The 26,024-nt window shown below is 37.3% G+C and overlaps 1 protein-coding gene across 1 annotated transcript in view; it reads left to right on the top strand.

Moving 5' to 3' along the window:
• LOC126470578 (WASH complex subunit 4) overlaps positions 1 to 25,788 on the top strand; it is a 197,992-nt gene extending 172,204 nt beyond the window's left edge. Inside the window, exons 18-19 of the mRNA XM_050098531.1 lie at positions 4,128 to 4,321; positions 25,481 to 25,788. Coding sequence (XP_049954488.1) covers positions 4,128 to 4,321; positions 25,481 to 25,603 — 317 coding nt within the window. The 3' untranslated portion in view covers positions 25,604 to 25,788. The remainder of the gene's footprint in view (positions 1 to 4,127; positions 4,322 to 25,480) is intronic.
• The last annotated feature ends 236 nt before the right edge of the window (positions 25,789 to 26,024 follow it).

The raw sequence follows: 26,024 nt of genomic DNA on the forward strand, positions 1-26,024 counted from the left end.
AAAAACAGATGCCTATAAATATCTAGGATACAGACAAAAAATAGGAATAGATAATACAAATATTAAAGAAGAACTAAAAGAAAAATATAGACAAAGACTAACAAAAATACTGAAAACAGAATTGACAGCAAGAAACAAGACAAAAGCTATAAATACTTATAATATACCAATATTGACCTACTCATTTGGAGTAGTGAAATGGAGTAACACAGACCTAGAAGCACTCAATACACTTAAACGATCACAATGCCACAAATATAGAATACATCACATACATTCAGCAACTGAAAGATTCACATTAAGCAGAAAGGAAGGAGGAAGGGGATTTATCAACATAAAAAACCTACATTATGGACAGGTAGACAATTTAAGAAAATTCTTTCTAGAACGAGCAGGAACTAGCAAAATACACAAAGCAATCACTCATATAAATACATCGGCTACACCACTGCAATTTCATAACCACTTCTACAACCCTTTAGATCACATAACATCAACAGATACGAAGAAAGTAAACTGGAAAAAGAAAACACTACATGGCAAGCACCCGTATCATCTAACACAGCCACACATCGATCAAGACGCATCCAACACATGGCTAAGAAAAGGCAATATATACAGTGAGACTGAAGGATTCATGATTACAATACAGGATCAAACAATAAACACCAGATATTACAGCAAGCATATTATTAAAGATCCCAATACCACAACAGATAAGTGCAGAATTTGCAAACAACAAATAGAAACAGTAGATCACATCACAAGCGGATGTACAATACTAGCAAATACAGAATACCCCAGAAGACATGACAATGTAGCAAAAATAATACATCAACAGCTTGCCTTACAACATAAACTTATAAAACAACACGTTCCCACATACAAGTATGCACCACAAAATGTACTGGAGAATGATGAATACAAATTATACTGGAACAGAACCATTATAACAGATAAAACAACACCACATAACAAACCTGACATCATACTCACCAATAAAAAGTAGAAATTAACACAACTAATCGAAATATCCATACCCAATACAACAAATATACAAAAGAAAACAGGAGAAAAAATTGAAAAATACATCCAACTGGCTGAGGAAGTAAAGGACATGTGGCATCAGGATAAAGTTGACATTATACCAATTATACTATCAACTACAGGAGTCATACCACACAATATCCACCAGTACATCAATGTAATACAGCTACATCCAAACTTATATATACAACTACAGAAATCCGTAATTATTGATACATGTTCAATTACCCGAAAGTTCCTAAATGCAATATAACATATACTGTACAGTTAAAAGGAAGTCACGCTTGATCAAGGTCCGCGTCACTTTCCATTTTTAACCATACCTAAGGTCTGAGAAAGGAAAGTTGTTGTTGTTGTTGTTGTTGTTGTTGTTGTTGATACTGCTACTGCTACTCCACTATTATAACTTCAATGAAATAGCAATTAAGATTCCATGTTTGAACGAAATTCTTTGTGACTGCTTCACATAATTTTTTTTTATGTAGTAACACAGCACTTTTGATATCCTTATGATTATTCATCTTGTTGATTTGATTGTCAGAAATATAAGCATAATGTTTTCTCATCAAGATGATATGTTTGTGATATCATAAATATTGCAAATTCCACATGACACAGTTTCGTGTATTTAAGTAAAGAAATTAAGACAGCCCAACCTAAGTACACCAGCCATTGCATACACTACTTTCAATAAGTGAAATTTACCCATAAAAGATATCATATTCCCTAGCATGAACAACAAAATGCTGACCATGGATTATGTGATAGTAATCATACATGTGAGGCTATACTGTAATGTAATGAATCCATGGCAGTTTCTGCTGTCTTATACTACGCTGTTGAAAAAAACTACCGCCCCATCTCAATCTTACCTGCATTTTCTAAGGTAGTTGAGAAAGTTATTTATACTAGACTAATGACATTCCTGAGTCAACACAATTTAATATTTGAAAATCAGAATGGCTTTATGAAAAACAAGTCAACATCTGTAGCAGCAGCACAATTAATAGACAAAATAATAACGGCCATAGAGAACAAGGAGTATGTAACTGGAGTGTTCCTTGATCTAGAAAAAGCTTTTGATTGTGTCAACATCACCATATTACTTGACAAGCTGTGGAACCTGGGTATCAGAGGAACTGGCTATGAGCTAATAAAATCATATATGAGCAATAGAAAACAATTTGTCTTGCTTAAAACAAACAGTGGGTCTTACAAATCTAAAATTACAGACATCAAATATGGAGTGCCTCAAGGTTCTGCCTTGGGACCCCTTCTTTTCTTGATTTATGTCAATGATATACAGTATTGTTCTCCTAACTGTACAAAAATATTGTATGCGGATGACACATCAATAGTGTGTAAACACAAAGACTATGAGAGTCTGGAGGTACAGTGCAACAGTGTGTAACCGATGAAATAGTCAAGTATTTTAATGAAAGCCATCTAAATGTAAGTGCCTCAAAGACTGCAATGATGGAATTTAAGACAAGGAAACAAATAGAATTTGACATGAAATTATCCATAGGAAATCCCATAGTAAAAAAGGAAAAATGGACAAAGTTCTTGGGAATTACAATCCAGGACAGCCTCAAATGGGACATGCATATTGATCCCTTAGCATGTAAGCTGTCGAAGAATGTGTTTGCTATAAATATGATTAGCAAATATTGTAAGGACATGGGTGTACTAAAAACTGCTTATCATGCCCTATTCTTATCAAACTTAAACTATGCTGTAGAAATATGGGGTGCAACAACTTAAGCCAACCTAAGTACATTATTAATACCACAGAAAAAAGTTATCAGAATTATTTGTGGTGCCAAACCTCGAGAATCGTGTCGGAACCTGTTCCCAAAATTAGGTGTGCTTACCATTATAGGTGTGTACATACTGAAAGTTATATTGCTTGTGAAAACAATTAATCCAAATTTCAGCTGTGACCTGCACCAATATGATATAAGGCAAAAGTTCAGATACCATGTAAATAGCCACAGAACAGCTTTATATGAAAGAAATTCACTTCATGCTGGGCTGAAGCTAGCCAATGCCCTACCAAAAAGTCTCACAACCCTTCCTGCTATCAAATTAAAAGATCAGCTAAAAAGAATTCTAATTGAAAACCCTTTTTATTCCCTAGACGAGTATTATATCTGTATGAAAAGTCTTTCATAAGTATGTCAAGCTCATAGTTTTAAGTAACCTACAACTAATATAATGTTGATAAAAACAATATTTGTAATATCGTGATTGTATACTACCAGACGTAAAATCCATCAAAATGTAAAATTTATTAATACAAACAAATCTTTAGTTTGTAATTTATAAACTGACGTATTCAGAAGAATAATCTGTATGATGTCCTGAAACTGTATTATTTCTAGGGATTGTATTTGATTATTCGATGTTGAATAAATATTATTATTATTATTATTATTATTAAGATGGCTTCCTAAGACAGTTGTGTATGCAAGTCATTGTATAGTCAGTTTCATATCATGTCATTGTTGTATAAGGATCTGTGAGATTATTTGAGTCCATCTATGATTTATTTTTTTTATCTGTTTCACACTACATCACTGCTGCATGCAGTGTCCTGTGTTTGGAGATAGACTTCTGGTTGCTAAATGACACACTTCTGTGGAAGTTAACACCATTTTCCCTAGAGTGTTTTCATAAATGTTCATCATATGAGTTAATATAAAAATATAGTAATGGTTTTTACTGTGAAATATTGTTTGACTTTGTTGTGGCCTACATTTTATACTGGAACAGAAAGTTAAATACAGTATTGATATTATTAGCTGTTATCTGTAACAGTGTTCTAGCTAGTTTTGTGGAGAAAAAAGTAAAGATGAAGCTACAAACATTCAGATTTTATTTTTTTGTAAAATGTCTTGCTAACGTCAGGTTTGTTAACAGGACCAGCACATTAATTGATGCTACCAATAGTCTTTCATCTATTTGGCTATCTGCATACATGTGGCCAGAAACCATAATTTTGCTTTTCTTCTTAATTTTTTGCCTATTTGGAAATAATTTCTTCCTAAAATTGATATTGTTTTGTCTTTTTATTACAGGAATAGCATACATTTTAAAACTCCTGGATCAACATGCGGAGTTTGATTCTTTACATTGGTTTCAGTCTGTAAGAGATAAATATAGTAAAGACAAAGCAGCACTTACAGGTGAGAATTCAGTGGTTTCCAAAGATGATGAAAAGTTGCAGCAAACTATGACATTGACAGCAAAACGACTTGATGCATACAAGCAGGTTAGTCTCATTTGTAATTCATCTTTTGTTTCTTGTATGCTGTACTAAAAATTTGGATTGTCCAGTTATGTCAAAGTATGTTGTATGCAGAATTCGTCAATTTCAGTGAACCATTCAAAATATGTGATACTACTCTTTCACTTTCCATACCTCAGTTCTTCCTCTGAATGTTCTCCCTTTCCCCTTCCATATACACATTTTGCATACTTTGGATCCCACTCCAGAACATTATCTGGCAAGTATCCAAATTATCTGATGTAGATTTTCTGTTTCCTGTAACTAGTTCTCTGCTATTTACAACTTAATATTGTCTACATTCCACAAGAAACAAACTATGTTACGTTAATCATAGATAGATAACAGGATATTTAGAATACAGATAAAGAACAACAAAATGTGAATTGTATGTAAAACAGTAAAAAGGAAGACTGCTCTTCATTGCATTAGTCAAGGCATTAAAAAGAGAGGGGGTACCAAAAGTTAGAGATTTTAGAGTGAAAAGTTAAGTACTGAACTAAACTGCTTTGTAAAAGAATCCTTTTTCCTTCTGGAAAACCCCTCCCCCACTTCAAGGGGAAAACTAATTGGAAATATTTTTGTTTCCTCAGACACTGGAGCAGCTTTCCTTTGGATAATGTGTTACACCTTCAACTGTATCTGATTAGTGCTGGTGTCTGTGATAGTGTATGTAAAGTGTAGTGTAATGCAGTGTTTTATCTGTGCTCTGCATTGTACTGCCACAGCTCTTAATACTGTAAGGTGCATCTAAAACACTACCTCAGCTGCTGTTAATAAATACTTTAATGTACACTATATCTGCATCTGCTTACATACTCCACATGCCATCATATGATGCTTGTTGGAGCAGTACTACTAGTTCTTCCATTTTCTATTCCATGACTGTCTGTATATCTCCGTACAAGCTGCGATTTCTCTATCGTGTCTTCATGGTCCTTATGCAAAATGTTTGTTGGCAGCAGAAGAATCATTTCACAGTCAGCCAAAAATGCCATTTTTCTAAATTTTCTCAATAGTGTTTTGTGAAAAAAATGTCCTCTTCCCTTCAGGGATTCCCATTTGAGTTCATGAAACACCTCTGTAATACCCGTGTGTTGATCAGACGTACCGGCAACTAGCAACACACCTGCGACTTGCATTAATGTCTTCCTTTAATCCAAGTGGGTGATCACCAACACTTTAGCAGTATTCAAGAATGGGTCATATCTCCTGTGTAGAAGAGGTTCACTTTCCTAAATTCTCCCAAGAAACGGAAGTCTACCATTCAACTTCCTTACCATAAACTGTCTGCACTTGTTCCATTTCATGTCACTTTACGATGTTATGCCTAGACACTTAATCGACATAACTGTGGGAATCAGCACACTATGAGCACTTTATTCGAATATTACAGGATTCCCCCCCCCCCCCCTCCTCTCCCCCTTACTCGTCTGTGTTAACTTAAGTTTTTGTACATTTAGAGCAAGCTGTCATTCATCACACCAAATAGAAATCCCGCCAAAGTTATCCTGTATCACCCTGCAGCCACTCAACAACAGCACTTTCCTGTACACTGCAGTGTCATGCCCACTGGGGGCCAAACCACACAATAACCCTGGGTTCGGTGGGGTGAGTGGACTGCTGTAGCCTGTTGTGGAGTTGTGAATTTCCAGGTCCCCAGTTCAATACAATACAATACAAATACATGGTAAAAAGTCAAATTCTTTGTATGGGACATCCCATAAAAAAGAAACTAAGCAATTTAATTGCACATTGTTGGTATTATTCTTTGTATGTGGATGAGAGTACTGATCGAACAGATATTAGTAAGCTACTTATTTTTATTTGCATAATAATGGACGATGTTTCTGTACTTGAAGCGTTATTCACTTTAGTTCCATTGCTCAGAACAACTTGTTTCGAAATTTTAATTTAGGGTACAAGGGGACCCTCCATACTGTAAATCACGGATTTTGATGCGCTTCAAACATGTTGCAGAGGCACTTACCCTGAGTACCTGGCTATCCGGTTTTTTAGTGACGGGCCTTAGTTTTTGAACAAATCGGTTTTGAAGTTCATTGCACACTTTGTATACCCATAACATTACATATATTTGAAGTAAGTAAGCCTAGTGCAGCGGTAAATGTTTAGGGCTACTGTGCTGGAGGTACCGTGTTCGAATCCTGCTCGTGTGTGTCTCTAACAAACAGTGTAAGGTGTGCAAAATTATAAAGATATATTCAGTTATTAATTTTTTCAAATATTTATTCCGTTTGTGGTTCGCATCATATTCTCCCAATTCATCTTCTTCGTTGAAATCTGTCAGTTCATCAATAATAATGATTTGTCTTTTGACCAAGAGATCCTTTATTGTGGTGCATATCTCATCGCGAATTGCAATGGAATTGGCAGAGATCACGCTAGGCGGTGTATTTATTGCAAGATTCAAATCGCGGAGTAGATTTTCAGCATATTTAATGGCATTTGTGATTTTGCCTTTTGATTCTTCGTTCAACTCCTCTATTTGTGGATCTTCTTCTGGCTGCACTACTGCAGAAACATTTGGTTCTTCCATTTCACTGAATTTTTCTAACGCACGGCACTAGAGACGCTTTGTGAGCAACTGACTCTGTAGTTAGATGCGAATGTAAGGGAATGAAACTTGCATCCTCATTGGCATAGGAACTGGGTTTCCTGTTATGGCTAATGATATTCACAGGAGAGGGGATGGTAATGGGTGGAGATTGATTTCAGATAATACAAGAAGCGACCGTTGTACGAACATTTGGAACTCGAACTGCGAACCACAAACAGAATGAATATTTTAAAAAGTTAATAACTGAATACATCTTTATAATTTCGCACACCTTGCACTGTTTGCTGATATTCTTTGAAATAAAATTGATAAATTCGGTCGATTTTGGAAAAAAAAAAGTGCATGAGCAGGATTCGAACATGGTACCGCCAGCATGGTAGCCCTAAACCTTTACCACTGTGCTACACTGACTTGCTCGAAATATATGTAATGTTATGGACATATAAAGTGTGCAATGAACTTCATAATCGATTTTCTCAAAATCCAAGGCCCATCGCTAAAAAACCGGATAGCCGGGTACTCAGGGTAAGTGCCTCTACAACATATTCGAAGTGCATCAAAATCCGTGATTTACGGTATGGAGGGCCCCTTGTTAGAAGCATGTTGACAAAATTGGTGCTTATAAAAAATATTGTGCAGTTTGTACAGATGCTGCACCAGGTACGATTGGTAGCAAAAATGACTTCATTGCTCAGTTAAGGAAAAATGGAATAAATTATGTAACTTTTCATCGCATTATTCATCAGGATGCACCATGTAGGAGCAATTCGTGGGAAAAATGTCATAATGCTGTCCATATCAAAATATGTAATGAAAATTATGAATATAATATGCAGAGGAAATTGATCACTTTCTCATAGAAAACCTAAATAATTATGTTTTATGGATGGTAATGGTTTTCATTATATAAAGTATCCAGCCAACTGCTTGCATAAGTTTAATGTAAAACCTTCACCAGGCTTTGATACCTCTAAGGGCAACTTCGTCAGAAGGAAGCCACCTACATGTTTAAACATAGCGTCTAAAATATTTAATACTTGACCATATTGAAAAGGAGAACATGGAATAAAATTGGTACTTACATAAATTACATTATGTTAAAATAGTGTCACATGTGATGAGCTAAGGAGCTAAAGTCCAACAGTGGAAAATACAAAGTCCTCAATGGAAACAGTAAAAATTGTTACAATAGGTACAGCTCGTTAAAAGAACAGACATTAGACTGAACATTTGGCAACTAGTTATACTCCACGTACTGGGCGCTAGTAGCATGATAAATGTTCAACTGTTTGAAATATGTAACTGTTACAGTAATACATGAGTATGATACATTTTTAGATGCTTTAAAAAAAGTCATTGTGTGTGATATAAGAAACAGGATGTTTAAAAGATACACAAGGAGTAAAATAATTTTTATAAAAATGACTGACAATACGTAGCAAAAATGAGTAAAATGATTGATTACACATATGTGTTGAGAACAAAGAATTCACTGTAGCAGGATTTTTTATCAAGATGTTACAACAAGGAAAAGGGAGGAAATATGCTTTACACGAACTATACAAAACAGGATGTGGTATGCAGTGCCTTCTGGTGTACACTTGGGAAGCAAGTACAGAGTCCATAAAGCATAGGGAGAAACAACGGTTCTGAACTAGAAGTGAGTGAAAAAACATGAACCAACGAATCATAAAGTTGCGAACAGTGGATTAAAGGTGTTAGCTTTTGTTTCATAACTATAGTTTTTTGTGTAAGATGAGGCCATTGTTACTGATCATATGTCTAAAGATCTCAAGTTCTTGTAAGACATAAAGTTTCCACCCTTTCTTCTCTCTATTCTCTCTGGATTGTGTCTGAAGATTAATAAATTCTCTGTGAAAGTGGAATTCTCAACATTACCTAGCAAGTGTTCCTTATATCTTATGTTAAAAGCCATACCGGTTTGTCCGATAGAAAACACTGGACAACTATCACAAGTGATTTTGTCAACTCCTGAGATATGTAAAGGATCATTTGTTGTTTTTAAATTATGGATTAAATTTTTTTTTTTGTTAACTATTATTCGTGTTGAAAACAATCTTGCAGCCATATTTTTTACCTAACAGATGCTAAATTGTATAGAATACATTACCCAAATAAGGTATTGAAATACCTAGTTAATTCATGGTACCCCTTGCTGGGTTTCTTCATGGAAAGATTAAAAAATCATACATCTTCCAAAATAAGTATTCAGTAGCAGATAGTCAGATCTTGGTGAATAAAATTAAAAACTTAAAATGTAACCAAGAGATGAAATTAATATCATTTGATATTATTAATTTGTGCACTAATGTACCAATTTAAACTGCTTCAAAAAAGATATAACAAAGGAATAAGTTATAGACCTTACAGAGTTTCTGAAAGTGGTAGTTAAATACAGCTATTTTGAATTTAATGGAAAACTGTTTCAACAACCAGATGGGCTTGAAATGGGCAATCTGTTAGCGGGCTTTCTAGCAGACATTTGTATAAATTCACTAAAAGAAAATTGTTTGCAAAGTTGTACTGCTCCAGTATTTGACATTCAGTGCTACACCAGGTACGTAAATGATATTTTGATTATGTACATTGGAACTAATGAAGGAGCTTAACCAACTCAAAATCATTTTATTAGGTACTGCATTTGACAGATAACTTTGCGTTTCCATCTACATATTTGACACTCCAAACCAGTCCTATTTGCAGATGATACCAGTGTATTGATTGAAGGTGGAAATAGAAAGGCTCTTAGGCTGTATGCTGAAGTCACAAATGAAAAGATTTCAGAGTGGCATAAATGAAGGAATGTGAGAATAAATTGGAAATACAAATTATTAATAAAATCAAGGGTCTTATTTGAAATTGTCTATGGTACAGAAACAGTGTGTTCCGATTTACGAAAGAAATGTTTCCTCCAACAAAAATGGCTTAAAATGTATTGCAATGTAAACATATCACTGACTGCTGCTTTGATCTTGAAGACATATTCACAACAAAGAGACGAATGAGTGTGATATGTGAAAATAAGGTGTCATGTGTGAAATATATTGTGGGAAAATTTGACTATGTCTAAAGGGGGGGGGGGGGGGGCGCTTGACATGTTCACAAGGGGCGGCAAAATCCCTGGAGCCGGTACTGATTTGTGTGGTGTTGTACCTAGTGATTGTCAATAGAATTTACAAAAATGAATGAAGAGTCTTTAATGTTACCTAGTCCTTCTAGCGATTGCCATCAAATTCAGTGTCACTATTGCTCATTAGTATCTTTTACAAGCTGCCAGCAGGTTGCTGTGGGAGGAAGTGGAGCTCGTCCTAGCAGCTAAAGCACTGCGAGCTCATGGTGAGCTTTCCTGCATACCTCCGTACAGTAAAAGTGTGCGAATAGTACAGATGCAGGGGACAAACTCTGTCACGACAGTTCGTCGTATGCAGAGGTTGGAGGAGTAGCAGAAAGGAATACCCAATAGCTCGTAAAATCAGTATTTTTTTCCTGCATAATGATTCCATGCTATTATGCAAAAATGTATGTGCAAGTTTTAACAAATTTCCCAGTAAAGGATGAGGAAGTGGGGAGAGAGTGGTGAGAAATGCATGTTTGAATATTTGGGGGGGGGGGGGGGGGGTGAGAGGTGTGGCCCCTACTTTTAACTATTGGGGGGGGGGGGGGGCACAAAGTACCTTGCCCCCCCCCCCCAAGTCGGTGCCACTGCTTATGATTTACAATATATGTTTAAATGCTTACCGCAGCATTGCAGTACTGTCTCAGGTATCTTGTCGATTTTCTTTTTAAAATCTTCTTCCTGGAGTGTTACCAAATGTCTAACCACAGTGTGCCCATGCAGATATGCTTACGTTGTTCACTGCTTCATGTGTTAGTCTTTCCACGTCAGCAATTTGGAAGGTGCTGTTTCTTTCTGAGGTATGGGCTTTAACTTGCACACATACCAGCTCAATAGGATTGTAGTGGCAGTGGCAGTGGTATGGAGGTAACCTGATTACTAGGTGACCATGCTGTCTTGCCAGTTCATCTATCTCGTAAGTGTGGTATTTAGGCTTGTATGCATTTACTAGCATGAGTAACTCAGCCCTGATCTGTGATGCTGTGTGAGGAATTCCATTAGGCGACAACCATGAAATAATTTCATCCTTCCTGGTATTTGAAGTAGGAGCCTACTGCCATGCACGGAAGTAGCTATTAAACAAACCACCGCTTGAAGACAGCATATGTCATTTCATACTGATAGTCACCTGATTTCTTCGTCTTCGATGCTTTAATGATTAATTTACTCTCTGGTATGAAGCTTGTTTCTGCAGAAACAGCACAATAAGGCATCTCCAGTTTCCCACAGGAACCTTCAGGCCACCAACATCTTCACTTGTCTTCCAACACAGTGGTCTTAAATGGTTCTGGTGAATGTATGTTTCATCGAGATAATAAATACATGGTTTTTCGGCTTGTTTTATCTCTTGCATTTCTCTCAAGAACACAGTTCTTACTGCTACAATGTCACTTCTTTCTAAGAGCAATTTTCTTCCATCATTGCTCTTTCTGTATTTAAATCCCATCTCCCTTAATATTCTGAGCATGGTAGATTTGCTGCCATTGAAACTTTCGGTTTCTTTCATGTAGGAACATAATTTATATGCCGTAGGATATTCACCTTTGCTATACATGTCGAATATTTTGTTGCTATACATGTCGAATATTTTGTGTCGTAACACATTCTTGCTGAAATCGTCGAGTTCGCTTACAAATTTCTTTCGATTTTGGCACTTACCAGGCGACTTAAAAATTGGTGATTGGTTCTCTTCAGTAGATGCGTTGGCTTCACTGGCAATCCGTCGTACAGTTCTCAAACTGACACCACATGCCTCAGCTGTTCATTCTTGGCATTTGGCAACACTGGGCGATGCTTTTTTGTCAGCTGTGGCTGCCGCTTCCAGCTCCCGTCTAAAGAACTGATATGTGTGAAATATTACTTCTCTCACCTGTCTGTGTAATACTGGGTGAGATTTGCTGTTTCCACTGATATTACCACAATGCCTTGCAATAAGTTCCGAAAAAGCACCACACACAATGCTAAAACCAGTCATAAACTTGCTCCGCACAGAACCACATTAAATCGGGCGCTCGCTATGGCTGACTGACTCTATTGGTCAGCAGGTCATGTGACGCCCATGCTACTGCGCATCCAGTCCTCACCCACCAAGTTACATGACGCCCGCTCTAACACCTTTAACCCACTGCACGCAACTTTGATACGTTGGTTCATGTTTCAGTTCACTTCCATTTCAGAACCATTGTTTCTCCCTATCCTTTGTGGACTCTGTACTCGCTTCCAGATTGTACAGCAGATGGTGCTATGTACCACATTCTGTTTTGTATAGTTTATGTAAAAATTTCCTCCTCCTTTTTGCTTGTTGTAAAATCTTGATAAAAAAAATCCTGCTACAGTACATTCTTTGTTCTCAGCATGTGTTTGTAATTAATCACTTTACTCATTTTTGTTTCTTATTGTCATTGTCATTTTTATAAAAAATATTTTATTTCTTGTGTATCTTTTATACATCCTGTTTTTATATCGTGTACAAATACATCTAAATATGTGTCATACTGATGTATTACTGTAACAGTTACATATTTCATACAGTTAAGCATATCATGCTACTAGTGCCTAGGAAGTGGAGCACGTTACACCATGTTTACCTGGCATTGTAACTAGTTGCCAAATGTTCAGTCTAATGTCTGTTCTCTTAACAATTTTTTTTTGTTTCCATGAAGGACTTAATATTTTCTGCTGTTGGACTTGAGCCCCTTAGCGCATCATATATGTTTACAATTTTAACGCCATGTAATTTATGTAAGTACCAGTTTTGTTCCATGTTCTCCTTGTCATTGTGGTCAAGTATCAAGTATTTTAGAAATTTATTTCGTAATATGTTTAAACATGTAGGGGATTCCCACCTGGTAAAGATACCATCAGTAGTATCAAAACCTGGTTAAGGTTATTACTCAAACTTATGCAACTGGTTGGCTGTATACTTTATATATTGAAAACTTATTTACGGTTGCTGATGTCAGCCATGTTTAAAATCGTGGGTATTAATGAACTCGTATTGTTTAAATTTCAACTAAACAAGAAAAATTTGTTGTTTCCTGAGAGTTGCTGTGAATGAAATAAGAATACGTGGAGCAAAGTTTTAGGGATTTACTTCTGTTATTGATGAAGTCTTCCATGAGTTTGAGAGTTTTTTAAAGATTTTTAATGTATAGTGTTCTAGAGAATTTTCACTAATAATTCAATGAAAGTTAGTTTTCGTATTCATAGAAGTTATCGTCAGTAGGAAGTGTGCAATTCACAGAAGATCCATTCATGGTATCCATAACAAAAAGAAATGGTGTAATTTTTGAAGTTATTCAGGTACCCATAACTTGTAAACTTCACTCTTAAAATGAAATCTTTTTTTGGGTCAACATGTAATTTGGTAGTAGATTTTCTTCTACACAGTTAATTAAATGTGCTCAGTGTAAGAGACAGATAACAGGATAAAAATCAAAGTTTTAGTAGTTTATGTCACATAATGTTCGCACTAAGAGTGTTAGAGAGTACGTAGGGTTCACTAGTTGCTATCGCCACTGACTGCCAGTCATCCCTGCAATTGGTTGAGTGTCTGTGGCATGGCTGTAACATCACTGGGGCATTAGAGTTGGAACAGGAAGCACTCATTGGAGGGGACTGCATTACCAAGCCTGCTATATTTCCATCTTATTTTAACTAAATGACGTCCACTCATTGTCTTAACAGGATGCTGATAACAGCTTGTCTGTTATTTCCAGCGTAAATAGTTTCCTAGCCTTCTTGGCAAATTGTTAACTTTGTCACTGTATCTTGATCACTAATCCCTGTGTGTCTACTGGCACTGTCAATAATGTCTGGCCCGTTCCTAGCTGCAAGATCTAATGCATTTTCATTTCGTATGAGCTGCTGAACTAGCTGCTAAAGATAGTTTTTGGAAAACATGTTTAGAACTACTTCAAAAGTCTGTCCATTCTTAGCACCTGCTATGAATCCACAGATGTCCTAGTTTCTGCTTGGTAGGTTAAAGTAAACTCCAACTAATATTGTACTACTGAGCATAAACTTTCTTCGAATTATTCTACAACTGCTACAGTAGAATTTGGTGGCCAGTAAAAATATTCAGTGATAAATTTGAGTTCACCTAGGCTACTTACTCGCTGTCAGACTCAATTTTGACCCCAGTAGACACAATACTTTAGTCGATTGCAGTAACACTCCCTTCCTGTGTTGTCCAATCAGGCTTTTCAATATACATTCCATGCCTCATTAAATATTTTGGAGCTTTCTACTTTGGGTTTCATCCAGCTCTTGGTTCTGAGTATAATTTGAGAGCGACAGCTTTCCTGGAGGGTGTTGAATTCAGGAAATTCGTTACAAATGTGTTGGCAATCTACTGTTAAAAATTCAACATTCAAAGAGTCTGTATGTGATCTGATTTTGCTCTCTGTTTATTGACTGGTGAATGTTCAGCACAGGATTTCAAACTATTGTGTACTCTGTAAGTACTCTGCTACCCAAGTAGCTGCTGGCTCTGTATGTTGCACACCTGATCTATTGAGAGATGTCCTACGGTTCTCGACACCGTAACACAGGTTCAGAAATTTGCTGCCAAGACCATCACAGAATTGACAGTCTGTGGTCGAGACCCTCCACTTGGGTCCAAATCATAGGACCCTGATCAGTTTCTGGGTACGAAACTACAAATTCTGAGCTATGCTAGCACCCCATGAGTGAGGCCACTAGTCTTCACCACTTCAGCCAGTAGACCATATGAATCGAGGGTGGTCTCAGGACCCAAGCAACAGGCACCATTGGTGTCAACATGAGCCACAAATTAAAGATGACTGCACTCTGCACCCTTGATATTCCCTGGCAGCCCTCTTCCAGTCTTGGCTGAGGTCACCCAGCAGACATACTGAGTGTACATTAGACTTGCATCCAGCCCTGGATGCTATTTTCCTAAGGAGCTCCATAACTCACCTAACATTGGAGTTACTGATAACTAACAAATCGCCTCTCCCTGTGTGCCTGCTCAGACCTGCTGTAGAAATGGCCATTTGTCCACTCAATGGGTGAATGGGCAAGGCCACATAGCCAGTTCACACACTGAGACTCCACCTCAAATGCTGCAAATACACTACAACCTGCCATTCACTCTGTGGTGATAGCGGCTGCCCCGCATCAAGTACATTGGAAGGTGCCTCAGCTGAGCCTGAAAGTGGAACGAGCAACATTTGAGGTGTCCCATTCAACATGACACTTTCTCCGCCATCGCTACACCAAAAGTCTGCAGAGGGCTGACCACAATCAACAGCATCTTCCAACAGTTCAGACTATGGTGAGCTCCTCCTGTGCCTGCACACAGCATGCACATTTCCTATCCCTCTTACTGCTAAATTTCAAATAAAAACAATAGGTAAAAAATTTATAAAAATGAACCTTTCTGTCTTTAAGAAAAATACTTGCACTATCAAACTTAAGAACACGAACACAAGCTTCTGCATCTACATCTGAATCTACACCTACATGACTGCTCTGCAATGCACAGTTAAGTGGCTGGCAGAGGATTCCTCAAACCATCATTTTTCCCTATGTAGGTTGGCACCAACAAAATATTTTCCCATTTGAAGGAGAGAACATTGAGTCTGTCACAGACACTGGTTTACTGCGTGCTTTCAGACAAAACAAAGGATCTACTCTTCTGGCAGTTCACGAGTGGAAGCTGGCACCTGACAAAGATATGCTAGTGCAAGTGGTTACCTTACAATATTCAGAACTACACGACTGTGGCAATGCAGGTGGCAGTAAGCTACACTACAAAAACTAAAAGCTGCAAACAATGGAAACAACAAATAAAAATGATGCCTGTTACCTTTAGGCACAGACTTGCAGTACTCAGTTTCTTAAGATCAAGAACACACACTATTAGAAAACACTGAGACCATTTCACTGAATGCTGGCAGATGAGGAAACCAGTTACATTCATTGAACATCCTCAGGTAAGAGGTGCCTGGGCTCTAATGGAGTGCATTGGTGCACATGCTATTGACCCTGTTTTTATATCTTCCAAAGATGTTCAGTGAACATAACTGGCAGTGAAAATCAGGGATTGTCATCGCTGCAACTGTGGTAGTATTTTATATATGTTTGGTGGTGGTGGCGGCGGCTATGGCTATGCCTAGATGCCATGGGACACTGCAGGCAGGTGTGGGACTTTACCCAGGGAAGTGGTGCAAAGTCCAGTGATCAAGTACTTTAAATACTTTAAATACCCACATTTCCTCCCCTTGCTGCCAACATACTGTTCATAAAATTTTCTTTCACCACCAGGATTCAAAACAGAAACCACTGTGTTGAGCATCATCGTAACTGTGTAATTTATCAAATTACTAGACCAATATTCAGTTTGTAAAAGTATGGCACATTTTGTTGTTACTTTCTTGTAATTCTGTAGCTATGTATAAAGATTCACTTTTCTAGCTTTAATAATAAGTAATTTCAGTATATATTTGAAAATAGTTACTTCAGTGCTCTGAAATTTTAAAGAGAATGACTTTAGAGTATTCTCTGTCTGATATTGAACTTAATTTTCTGGTTTTTACTATTAAAATTGTTCACTGTTGTATAGCGTTGCTTAGTCTCAATCCTCATAGATGGGAATCATCCAGAATTGCACTTTAGGAATGTTACGGACTTACTGAGAAAACCTCACACTTAGTACATTGAATTCAAATAAGGCTATACATTTAACTAAAAAAGGACTATATCAAAGAATCAATGCAAATTAAACCTAGAAAATAATGTCCATCATCTGCACAAGAACTTTCCACCTTGGCCTTACATTGTCCACAATCTGCTCCTGCTGATAGTAGAGTGAGATTTTATATTAGGATAACAAAGTAGAGGCACAAAATACACGCATGTTAAAAAAAGCAACTAGAACATCTTGATGAGGTACGATGTTCATATTCACTGGACATGTACAGGGCATTCAAGATGCATCAGCATCAGTATTACTTTTGTGTGTGTGTGTGTGTGTGTGTGTGTGTGTGTGTGTGTGTGTGTGTGTGTGTGTGTGTGTGCGCGCGCGCGCGCGCGCTACGGATTGCTGTCTTGTCCACTAATTCTCATTCCAGATTGGGTTTCCCGCGAATGATTCCAGATCAATTCATTCCCTGGTCATTATCTGTAGTAAAGTCTTCTATAAACTCAATATTGTTACTATCATCATCATCATCATTATTATTATTATTATTCGTAAAATCAGTGTTCATTTTGTGCGGCTGGCTCAAGGAAAAATTCATTCATTTTAATCTGAGCTTAAAACAAAGATTATAATTGTAACATCCTATACAATTGTAATGCCTGAAAAAATGAATGCATGACAAGATGGCACCAGTGAATTATATTTTATACACATTTTAGCCTACAATTTTGTAGCAATCTCAAAAAGAATTCTAGTGTAGTAGGTGGAAGCTGTGGAATGTATTGCATATTCTGCAAATAGTAGGAAAGGCAAACTGTGTCACAGTAGCTGCCATCCAGTTAACTCATTGTAAAACCATTGAAATATTTGGTTAACTTCTCCTGTTTGGTTTCACAGCCATGTGGAATTTTTTAAAGGACATTATATATGCCATTGACTGTAGAAATGATTTATTTCACATTTGCAGTTATGGCCTTTGGGACATTCTCAAGTGATACTGCAAAAGCTAAAAGAATACAAAAATTAAGCACAGAGTCTGTATACAGAACTGCACAAATATGTCATATATACAGTAGCACATTACAAAAATGGCTAAAGTAACCATCACTTACCTTTTGCTTCAGCACTTTGGTTTTTAAAATCCTCTGACATGTATATGTGTCATTGTCAAAACTAAGACTTTTCACTGTAGAAATACAGCATCACCAAACAAGTGCAAAGTACGGTACATAGTGAAAGGACATAAATTATGTGAACTGTTGCCAACATTAACATCTTTCACATATATCACTACAGATCCATATTTTAACACACTGTTTACATGTGAACTAAGGCTGTTGGCTTGAAGATTCATTCACCAATCACAGTGTCAGTGCACTTGGCACAGGTAGTACATCCAGTGATAACGATTGTAAGCTTCATATCATAACATCTTCCTATACCTATTAATAGCGTACAGTTTATATGTAATGATGTAGTCATAAAGTACAGTATGATGTTGTTGCTGACTGCTGTGGCCAAGTGGTTCTAGGCGCTTCCATCCGGAACAGCGCAGCTGCTACAGTTGCAGGTTCAAATCCTGCCTCAGGCATGTGTGTGATGTCCTTAGGTTAGTTTGGTTTAAGTAGTTCCAAGTGTAGGGGACTGATGACCTCAGATGTTAAGTTCCATAGTGCTTAGAGCCATTTGAATGATGTTGTTGTGGTCTTCAGTAAAGACTAGTTTGATGCAGCTTTCCACGCTACTCTATCCTGTGCAAGCCTCTTCATCTCTGAGTAACCACTGCAACCTGCGTCCTTCTGAATCTGTGTACTGTATTCATCTTGTCCCATCTCTCTACAATTTTTACCCCCCACACTTCCCTACAGTACCAAATGTGTGATCCCTTGATGCCTCAGAATGTGTCCTACTACTGATCCCTTCTTCTAGTCAGGTTATGCCACAGTTTTATTCAGTACCTCCTCATTAGTTACGTGATTTACCCATCTAATCTAGAGCATTCTTCTACAGCACCACATTTCAGAAGCTTCTGTTCGTTTCTTGTCTAAACTATTTATCATCCGTATTTCACTTCCATACAGTCCGCAGCTCGTGGTCGTGCGGTAGCGTTCTTGCGTCCCGCGCACAGGTTCTCGGGTTCGATTCCTGGCGGGGTCAGGGATTTTCTCTGCCTCGTGATGACTGGGTGTTGTGTGATGTCCTTAGGTTAGTTAGGTTTAAGTAGTTCTAAGTTCTAGGGGACTGATGACCATAGATGTTAAGTCCTGTAGTGCTCAGAGCCATTTTTTCACTTCCATACATGGCTACACTCCATACAAATACTTTCAGAAAGGACTTCCTGACGCTTAAATCTATACTCAGTGTTAACAAATTTCTCTTCTTCAGAAACGCTTTACTTGCCAATGCCAGTCTACATTTTATATCCTCACTATTTTGCCCATCATCAGTTATTTTGCTTCCCAAATAGCAAAACTCATCTACTACTTTAAATGTCTCTTTTCTTAATCTATTCCCTCAGCATCAGCAGATATAATTTGAGTACATTCCATTATCCTCATTTAGTATTTGTTGATGTTAATCTTATATCCTCTTTTCAAGACTCTGTCCATTCTGTTCAACTGCTCTTCCAAGTCCTTTGTTGTCTCTGACAGAAGTACAATGTATCAGCACACCTCAAAATATTTGTTTCTTCTCCCTGGACTGAGTCGCCCTGCTATGATTTTTCCTAATACTTTATGTACTATACAGAGCAGTGCAATTCCTCTATACGAGGTATGTCCACAAAGTAAGTTCTGTTTGGTTATATAAAACAAACATGTATGGATACAGAAAAAATACTCATTGTACAAAAATCTACAACTGTTAAACTACTTTTCTACATAGCTTCCAAAATTTTGTAGGCACTTGTCATAGCGTGGCACAAGTTTTTGTATGCCTTCTTCATAGAAGGTTGCCGCCTGTGTATTCAACCATGTGGTAACATGTTCTTTCAGCTTATTGTCATCGTTGAAGTGTTGACCACCATGGACAGATTTTAGGTGTAAGAAGAGATAAAAGTCTCTAGGAGTGAGGTCCGGGCTATATGGGGGATGATCAAATGCATCCCAGTGAAATTCCCATAAGAGTTGTTCAGTCATATTCACTCTGTGTGGTCAGGCATTATTATGGAATAAAACACCACCTTTTGACAGTAATCCTCAGCACTTGTTCTGTATTGTGTGGCACAATTTCTTAATGGTCTTGCAGTAACCATGTGCATTGATTGTTTGGCCTCTTGGTAAGAAATCGAATCAGCAAAATACCTTTTCTGTCCCAAAAAATGGTGCACATGACTTTTCTAGGTGTCAAGATTTGCTTAAGCTTAACCTTCGTTGGGGATGAAGTGTGCCTCCATTCCATTGATTGCCGTTTTGTTTCAGGGATGTTGTACAATACCCAAGTTTCACCCCCCTTGACTATCCGAGAAAGAAAACCATCGCCTTCTTCATTGTAGCATGTCAAAAACTGAAGTGCACTGCCAATCCATTGTTTTTTGTGTTGTTCAGTAAGAATTTTGGGTACCCAACATGAGCAAAGTTTTCAAAATTTCAGGTTTTCAGTAACAATTTCATGAATTAGGGATCGTGAGATTTGTGGAACTTCCATAGCAGGGGCACTATGTGTAAACCCACAGTTGTGCTTAATCTCCTCTTCAGTTGTGTGAACCAGTTCATCAGTAACCACAGACGGGTGTCCAATTAGTTTTTCATTGTGCGCTTCATCACGTCCTTCATTAGACAGTCTGACCCATCTTCTAACCATTGAATCACTCATAGCATTTTGCCCGTAAACTTAGCAGATTCGCCGATGAATTTCCTTTGGTTGAACTTTATTTGCATTTAGAAAACAAATCACAGATCTGATTTCACACGGAGCGGCATTTTCAATTACGACTGACATTATAAAGAAGCACTACAAAGCACACGTTGGCAGCAGCAATGTGAAAATGTTGTACATGTCTTCTCCTGTAGTCAGAGTAACTGCCATGCATGCTCGGAACTGCAATTTTAGCGCTGCCGCAGATATAAATAGAAATGGAACTTACTTTGTGGATGACCCTCATAATTCACAGTCAGCTTTGTCATGTATTTTTATGTAGAGGGTAGAATATTGCTGTATTCCACTATTCCAGCATATTTTCTTTCCACCATATTTCCACTATAGTCTCATGCAAAACCATTATTAGTTTTTCTCTACCTTATTTTATCATTTCTGCTGTAATATTGTCTTCTCCTGGAGCTTTACTGTTTTTAAGAGTCTTGATACTATCTTTCACTTCGTACATAGTTGGTTTCATGACAGCTTTGTGATACTCTTCTTTTCTGTTTACTTCCTGCTCCACCAGCATCTACTTCACCTACATTTTCAAATTCTCTATTCAGTAGTTCACTAAAATACTCCACCATCTGTCTAAAATCTGATCTTTTCCTCCAGTCAGATTTCCCTCCTTATCTTTACAGTAAACTGCTCTGGTTTGGAATCCTTTCTTTATACCTTTCACCCCCATATAGAATTTCCTTATTTCCTGATCAGTCTTTCTCTCTTCTAATTTATCAATCCACCGTTTTTCAAATCCTCTCTTTTTTCCTCCTACATTCTTTATTTGCTTCCTTCCTCTTCTCCTGGTATTCTTGTACAGTAATCCTTGTTCTCCTCTGCAGCATTCTTTTTCTTGCCTCATTCCTTTCTTCTGTCTTCCTCCTACAATCTTCATGAAACCAGACCTGGGTTCTCATTTGCTTCTTTGTGTCCAGTACAGTTTCAGCTGTCTCCTGTATTGTACCTTTGACTGTTTCCCATCTTTCTTGAGTACCCTCTCCTGCCCAATCTTCTGTTTCATTAAGTCTGTTTGTCAAAATAGTTTTATACTGTTATTCTGTATTTTCATGATTTCTGAATGTGGCATTATCAAACCTTGGTCTGTCTGTAATTGGCAATCCTCTGTCTGTATTTGATTCTTACCAAATAGTGATCACTATCTCCATCTGCACCATGACAATTATTGACTTCTAATATATCTGAAGCATGTCGTCTATCTATGAGTACATGATCAGTCTAATTTTTTGTGATTCCATCTGGGGAGCACCATGTGACTTCCCTTGTATCCTTCCTTTGCAGCCATTTGATTTTAATAATCATGTTATTGCCCATGGAAAAAGCAGTTAGTCTGATACTGTTGTCGTTAGAAGCTTCATGCACACTCTCCTTACCAGCTGCTTTCCTTTCCTATATGCAATTTCTCTTCCTCCTTGAGCATTGAAGTCCCCCATAACCACCTTAACACCATGCTTTGCCACCCTTGCTGTTTCCTGTCCCAGTTGCTCATAGAATATATCTTTTTCCTCCAGCTCTGCACCTTCTGTTGGAGCATACTTATACATGAAGGATACACTGAAGAAGTGGGCTTTCATTTGTAATCATAGATTCTTTCACCAACAGGCTTAAATTTCAGTATGGCAGCCTTCTGAGCATTATTAACCAGAAAACCTGTGCCTCCATTTCCTCTGCCTCCACAGCTGTAGAACAATGTGTGTGTCCCAGATGCTAATATTCCACTTTCTTTCCAATACTCGTGACTATTAAATTTTCATTTCCCTTAACTATCTGAATAATTTCTTTTATCTCCCCATACATTTCCTCAATCTCCTGATTTGCAGAGCTAGTTGGCATATAAACTCGTACTATTGTTGTGGGTGTGGACTTTGTGTCTACCTTGTCTACAATAATGCATTCGTAGTAGCTATCTGTGTTTCTATTTTTTTAATTCAATATTAAATCTACTCCTGCATTGCCCCTATTTGATTCTGCATTTATAACCCTGTATTGACATCACCAGAAGTCCTGTTCCTCCTGCCACCGAACTTCACTAATTCCCACTATGTGTATCTTTAACCTATCCATTTCCCTTTTTAATTGCTTTAACCTACATGCCCAATTAAGGGATCTGACATTCCAGGCTACATTCCGTAGAACGCCAGTTTTGTTTCTCCTGATAAAGATGACATCCTGAGTAGTCCCTGCCTGGAGATCCGAATGGGGGACTATTTTACCTCTGGAGTAGTTTACCCAAGAGGATGCCATCGTTGTTGAACCATACACTAGAGCTACATGCCCTCGGGAAAAATTATGGCTTTTGTTTCCCTTTACTTTCAGCCATTAGTGGTACCAGCACAGTAAGGCCATTTTTGTTGATGTTACAAGACCAGATCAGTCAATCATCCAGACTGTTGTCACCAGCAATTACTGAAAAGGCTGCTGCCCCTCTTCAGGAACCACACATTTGCTTGCCTGACCTTTCAACAGATACCCCTCTGTTGTCATTGCACCTACAGTACAGATATCTTTATTGCTGAAGCATGCAAGCCTCCCCACCAATGACCAGGTCTATGGTTCATGGATAGAGTAGGACAGGAAATTTTATTTATAACAGAGTAGCATAAAAATACATGTGTTACTTTTCTGAAGGTCTCATGCTGATTTGGGTACTCGTACAGAACATGGCAACAGTAATTTAATATATTTTTTTGTTTGTGTATACATTACAACTGATGAAAAAACATAGAATGCACAGAATGCTCACTGATAATACACCCAACAGTGAAGCACAACAAATTTGGATAATACATCGCAAGACACTGCCATGTAAATACAGGATATGTCTTTTTAACAAGCGTTGATATGGGGAATGTAGTTTTGTAAAAAATGTATGTACACACAACAGTAAATTCCAAAGTGCTTAAATTGCTATCGAGAAATGTGTAAAAATTAATTATACCATATTATGTTGCATTACTAAAATAGATTAGACAAGAAACACACTTTAGATAAAATGTACTGCAGAGATAAAATTAATTTACAGAAATAAAATGTATGGTAGTGTGCTTGATTCACCCAATTGTGTATAAAAATTCCAATACATTAGAAAATGTCGGGAGCATTTACAAAACTTGTCACATGGTATTTATGAAGAGCTGGTAAAATACATCACATTAAATAAGAGATTCTAAAATTAAATTAAATAGAAATGAAAATAAAAGTGGGAGTGCATATGGTTCTTACCTGTTACCAAATAACAGTGTCATAAGCGCTATACATATTATGAAATTTAGGTACATACATTTCTATACAAAATGTTTGTGCAGTAAACCCACATCATATGGGAAAGGTAATGTGTCCTTATGCCATGTTCCTTTCTATCATTTAAGCAGATAATGTATAAACTTTTACTCGGCTAATTTATAAATAAATTTACCAGTCCTGTCCACTTTGTACCTTGTGACTATATGATCACATAGAAAGCTGTATGTTGTCAACAGATGTAAAAAGATGTTATGATATGAAATTTCTAGTTGTTATTGCTGGAATCTACTACCCCTGATCAGCGCACAGATAGTCTGAATTGTGAATGAATTTTCATGCCAGTGGCCTTAGTTCACATGTAAACAGTGTGTTAGAACATCGCTGAGCAATACAGGTGAAGGATGTTAACATCATTTCACAATGTACAGAACTATGAGGTAGCATTCTAGCTTCCCGCGCACGGGGTACCTGATTCGATTCCCAGCGGGGTCAGGGATTTTCTCTGCCTCGTGATGACTGGGTGTTGTGTGTTCTACATCATCATTTCATGATCAATGACTTGCAAGCCTCCGAAGTGGCATCAACTAAAAAGGACTTACAATACGGCGGCCAAACTTCCCCGGATGGGGCCTCCTGGCCAACAATGCCATACGATCATTTCACTTCATTTTTTCATGTACAGTGAAAAATCTTATTTTTGATGGTGGATTTTAAAGTCCGACATGTGCTGAAGCAAAATGTAAGTGATCGATTACTTCCCCATTTTTGTAATGTGCTACTGTCTATATGACATGTTTGTGCAGTTCTGTATATACTTTCTGCATTTCATTTCCGTATTCTTTTAGCTTTTGCAGCACCACTTGAAAATAGACCAAAGGCTGCAATGGTAGTTGTGAAATAAATAATTCCTGCAGTCAACGGTGAATATGATATCCTTCAAACAATTGAAATATCTAATGCTCTTCTATCAAATCAACTTAATGTTATCAAAATACTCTTCACTCCAGACAGCAATTGAGAACTTTTCTTTCAGTGCAATATTGGTGATTTTTGTGTAGTTACATAAATTTATTAATTACTATGTCTTATTTAAGATTTCAAAGGTGACACCCTCCCGCCTTCTGGGGATGGGACACAACGCAGCCAAGTTTGGTGTCGTTGGATGTCCCTCTTCGAGATGAACAACTTTTATGACAATCTGTAATTTTCCAAATATTTACAAAAACAACTTTAAATGCCACATCCTGTATAACAATTGCAGTTAAGCATTCTGAACATCATGAAGTCTTATGAGCTATGTCAATGAATACATCATATCCTCACATATTTAAAAAACTCAAGTCCACTTAACTGGAATTTTTACTTCTTTTGATGAAGCGATTAGTGAATGAATCACAACACAGGCTGGCAGCGAAATGCTGAAACCAGTCAAGTGAACACTGTAACTTTTAAGTGATCTTGGCTGTAACAAATTTTAGTAGGTTGCATACTTCATTTTGACAATAAGTCAACATTTTAAAAGGTTTGTTTCATTCACGTTCTGACCCCAGCATTCTGTTTGATTTGTTAGAGAATTAGTGATCTTCAAAGTAATTGTTGTTTATTGCTGACATCAGGTGACTAACATACATCTTTTAATTTCAGGAATTTGATCTGCTGTACTATACCCTGAGCAGTGCAAGGATATTCTTTCAGAAGGACAGTGTACCACTGGAACAAGATAGTGTTAAGTATGGGTCTCGGAGCGTTTTGTCAGGAAGTAGTTAACAGCTAATATAAATTAGCTGAGAATTACGACTGTCGTATATGTATTTTGTAAAGTATTGTGGGAGAAGAAATGTTCTTGTTATTGTATGAGAGAATTATGATTGTTTGAATTATTGGTGTATGTTTATATTTAACAGAAATTTTATGTATTGTTTACATTAAAGATGAAATAATGATTTGTGTAATTTTTCTTTTCACTTAAGAATCTGTATTCTAGTATAATACACTAATTACCAACTGAATTACACATCTAACTATAGTGATGTGAAGGTAAGACAAGTGGTGGGGTGATAGGCAATGACAAGGAGCAGTGTACCACATGACACAACAGCCAGTAGTGTCATTCTGCTGTTTCTGCACGTAGTACTCATTAGGGGTGCTCATAGAACATTTAGCATTGTTTATCGCATTGGTTTATGTA

The sequence above is a fragment of the Schistocerca serialis genome, chromosome 3 (assembly GCF_023864345.2).
Source record: "Schistocerca serialis cubense isolate TAMUIC-IGC-003099 chromosome 3, iqSchSeri2.2, whole genome shotgun sequence".
Lineage (NCBI taxonomy): Eukaryota > Metazoa > Arthropoda > Insecta > Orthoptera > Acrididae > Schistocerca > Schistocerca serialis.